This window comes from Phragmites australis, chromosome 8 (assembly GCF_958298935.1).
Source record: "Phragmites australis chromosome 8, lpPhrAust1.1, whole genome shotgun sequence".
In the NCBI taxonomy this organism is placed as follows: domain Eukaryota; kingdom Viridiplantae; phylum Streptophyta; class Magnoliopsida; order Poales; family Poaceae; genus Phragmites; species Phragmites australis.
The window spans coordinates 35,876,115-35,879,978 of NC_084928.1; the positions used below are offsets into that span (position 1 = coordinate 35,876,115).

Below are 3,864 nucleotides of genomic sequence, written 5' to 3' on the forward strand. Positions count from 1 at the left end.
ACCAAATTTTACCCTGTTCTTATGATAATCGCGATTTTCCGGTAACCGTCAGTGACCGATTTTCAGATCCAAACGGTTTTGTGAACCTTGCTCTTACCGTGATCGAATGACAGGGAGATAAAGCTCACGAGCCATAAGGTGAAATTAGAAAAGCATCGTGCTCTGAAGAGTGAAGAAGGCACCAGCCATTTAACATAGCCAATTATTTCCCATCACAATGCAGGCAAACATATCTGCCGTATGCTTGCGCTTATGTGAGCATGGTAGCAGGCGCTTCACTGCCACAGGATGATCGATAGGACGCGAGCGATCACTTGGTATAGACCAGGCAGTGCAGACAGATCCAATCACACACAGGACGCGCCAAGGGACATAATGAGGCGACATATAATAGACCGATGCTGACTCCATACAGTTCATTTTCAACTACACTATGTACAGCGAAGAAAAAGTTCCCTTAGCCAAAATCAATCGGTTATATATTGGCAGCCACTTGCTCTTGGCCGTAAAAAAAATATGCAGGCTTCGGTTTTGCCACTGAATTTGTCACCTCGAGAGCATTTTTAGCTTTGTAAATTGTGCACTCCTGGCAACTGAAACTGCAAGTACAAATCACCCTAATATTCAGATTGCTGTCTGATCAGGCTAAAGTTAGGCCGTGGCCTAGCTATTCCTCGAAGATCGAAGGGATAAGGCACGAGTCACTCACTGCGCTGCCTTTTCTCAGAGTGCACAGAGAAGGTCGCGAGATACTCCAGCCCAATGTATCAGATGGTCATTTGTCGGTTGAGGATATTACACAACTAACCAAAGCGTTTTCCCTTGCCGTCGAGTACCGGTATTGTTTTTTTTTCGTGTTGGTGCTTGTAGCGCACCCTGGATTGTCGTCCTGTGTGGAGATGCGCTTATGCCTGTAATTTGCTTAAAATTATCGTCTTCTACCTAAATGAAATCGGCAGACCTGCTGCCTGATTTGAAAAAAAAAAACCCCGAGAGATACTCCAATATGCTGCCAAGTGCAGTCGGCGCAGCGGCCAGTGCACAGTCCGTTCCGGAAATCAAAGTTGGCCAGCTCGATCGAGCAGCCGACTAGCCTAAGTAGAGAAGTATAATTGCTCAGTGCCACTCAAAAATTATTCTGAGTCCATATATAAAATCATTCTGAGTGATAAATAAGTAATTATCACTCTCATATTGACAAAAAGCAATGCCCCGTACAGAGGAGGCTATTTGTCGGCGCGGCCACCTGTCCGCATCAGCATTCGGGCACCTTGGCCTGTGACTCTCAGAGCGAGAGCTGACGGATCATTACGAACCCTGCGCTTCTCAGGGCAACAAGAGATATCTCTTGTCTTTATGCGGACCCCAACCATAATACCTCTTCTCTATGTGAGATAAAAAAATTGTAAATAGCACAACCTGTATAATTTTTTTTAGAAGTGTGAGATAGCCATGTGCGTGGCCTGTGAGCCTGTGACCGTGAGGCCTGTCACCTTGCGCCGTATCGAGTGGCGTGTAGCCAGGAGCCGAGAGCATGGAGTGGATGTTGGGCAGCACTACGTAACGCTGAGAGTCTTTTCTATCGTCAAGCTGCCGACATCACTATCGTGACAGATTAAGACGGATAGGGATTTGTCGTGCGACTAAAGAGATGGGTTTATGGGACTGGAGAGATTGCTACACCAGTGCAAAACATCTGCCGACTGCTAACGAACTTGACTGCATGTCGATCCGACTAGTGAGCCCATCAACGTAGGCACCTATTTCGATACTTCTGTAAACTATAATTGACCAAATACAATGCCTGAAATGATTTTTTTTTTTAAAAAAAACTGCTGATCAACAGACGAATATCAGTTCCTGACGCAGCATATGTACCAGGAGAAAAACTAGACAAACCAAACACCGTAGTTTCCAAAGAGCCAAGATTCATTTACGCTGCAGCTAAGATCGAGCACATACAAGTACACATGCAAGAACAAGTATGACTTTCATATATTACAGACGAACATGAACACGAATGGTTGATGATGATGACCCAAACAAGGTGGCGGAAGGAAGAGAAGGGCAAGGCTACAAACAGAAAAGAATTTACCACCAGCTACATATTACAGACTCCACAATTACCAATCCTTATTTTTATTTATTATACAGACGCCCCCATCTTTCCTGCTCCTGTCTGTTTCTGATACGGCATTGCTGCTGCTGGTTTGCTGTTGCCTTGCTCGGCGAAGTGCCGGTCGTGTCGCGCCATTACATGGAGCACTCGGCAGGGAGGCCCTGCGAGATGCGCTTGGGGTCGGTGCAGTAGTTGTAGATCATGTACTTGCGCTGCACCCACCGCATGCGCTGCTGCCGCGTGAGGTCCAGCTCCTGGTTGTACCAGTCTCCGGATGGGGCGCCGGCGGTGCCTTCGGTGCCGACGTTGGCGCCGCAGTGCGTCCTGCCGCCCGCGACGGCCACGCAGGCGTCGGCCATGAAACCGCGGTAAGAGGCGGAGAAGGGCGCGTGGGACCAGTCCGTCTTGACGCGGCCGCCTTGCGTGGCCCAGTCGTCGGCGTTCCACAGGCTGGAGTAGAGCCGCATCGGCTGGTTCTTGGGGAACGCGATCCCCTTGCCCTCCAGGTTCCGGAAGTCCCTGATCGGCATGTCGTCCACCATGAAGCTGCGTCCACCAAGAACACCACCATGTCAATCAATCAGCACTCTCTGGTCGACACAAAAAGGTGCATCAATCTGTACACTGTAGTACTGTTCAAGCTTGAGATCGACTAGCTTACATGATGTGCTTGGGGTTCCAGAGGATGGAGTAGGTGTGGAAGTCTTTGGTGGGGTCGAACCAGAGGCGGAACTGCTGCTCGCGCTGGCCCTGCCCCTGCGTGAACACGTTCGTGTGCAGCGTGTACGGCTCGCCGCTCACGTTGCCCAGGAACTCGAAGTCGATCTCGTCGTGCGTCGCCCCCTGCGACGACAGCTGCACATACACCAATGCAGAACCAACCGCATTGATCGATCAGCCGGCTGGCCACTCGAAACAAGCAAGCACATACGATCGATCGATGCAAGCGCGAGGAAAGAGGATGCTTACGTAGTAGGCGGTGACGGTGCCGGCGGAGTTGCCGGGGACGAGCTTGAGCTGCATGTCGATCTTGCCGAAGAGGTACTCTTGCTTGGACTGGAACCCGGAGCCGGAGGTTCGGTCGAGCGTGAGCGTCAGGAGCTGGCCATTGTCTAGGATCTTGCCGCGGCCATCGCCCCAGGTGATGTCGAACTCCTGGTTGAAGTTCGCCGCCGCCAACGCAGAGCAGGCGAGCAGGACGCCCAGCACCAAAGAAACCGACACCACTCGAGCCATGTGTGAATTTAGCCTTAACCAACCAGCTAGAGCCACGAAAAACTTGTGAGATGTCTGGAGCTCGAAGGATCAAGCTTGTGCGTTTGTGAGTGACGAAGGCGAGGGTGTGAGAGGGGGTTATATAGGAGCCCGGGGCCGGGGCGGATGGTGCCGCCGAGTAGAGTAGAGTTTGCGAGCCAGCCGTGTGATGTGCTAATGGGATGCGTGTGAGTTGGCACCAGATGAGGGGAGAGGAGACAGGGCAGTACACTGGAGCGAGCAGCGGCTTGATGATGGACAGGGTAGGGCACCGGCACACGTACAGCAAGATATTTAAATCGATCGGGACGTGAAGCGAATTCTTGATGCAACGGGTCGGTTCTCCGTAGCTGGATCTTTGCATCTTGATTATGAAACGGTAAAATCTTTATTGGCATCTTTCTGAATAGAGGCAGTGTAGAAACAGTATTTATTGGAGACGGTGTTATTTTTTTATGAAACCGTGAAACCTAGCTTCATGAACAGAGGCA

General features: G+C 50.6%; 1 protein-coding gene across 1 annotated transcript; it reads right to left on the minus strand.

Moving 5' to 3' along the window:
• Positions 1-1,971: 1,971 nt before the first annotated feature.
• LOC133927306 (probable xyloglucan endotransglucosylase/hydrolase protein 25) lies at positions 1,972-3,462 on the minus strand. The gene is made up of 3 exons (XM_062373701.1): positions 3,089-3,462; positions 2,781-2,974; positions 1,972-2,665 (listed from the first exon to the last, which is right to left on the minus strand). The coding sequence occupies exons 1-3, from the start codon at positions 3,353-3,355 to the stop codon at positions 2,254-2,256; spliced, it is 873 nt and encodes a 290-aa protein (XP_062229685.1). The 5' UTR covers positions 3,356-3,462; the 3' UTR covers positions 1,972-2,253.
• Between the last annotated feature and the right edge of the window lie 402 nt (positions 3,463-3,864).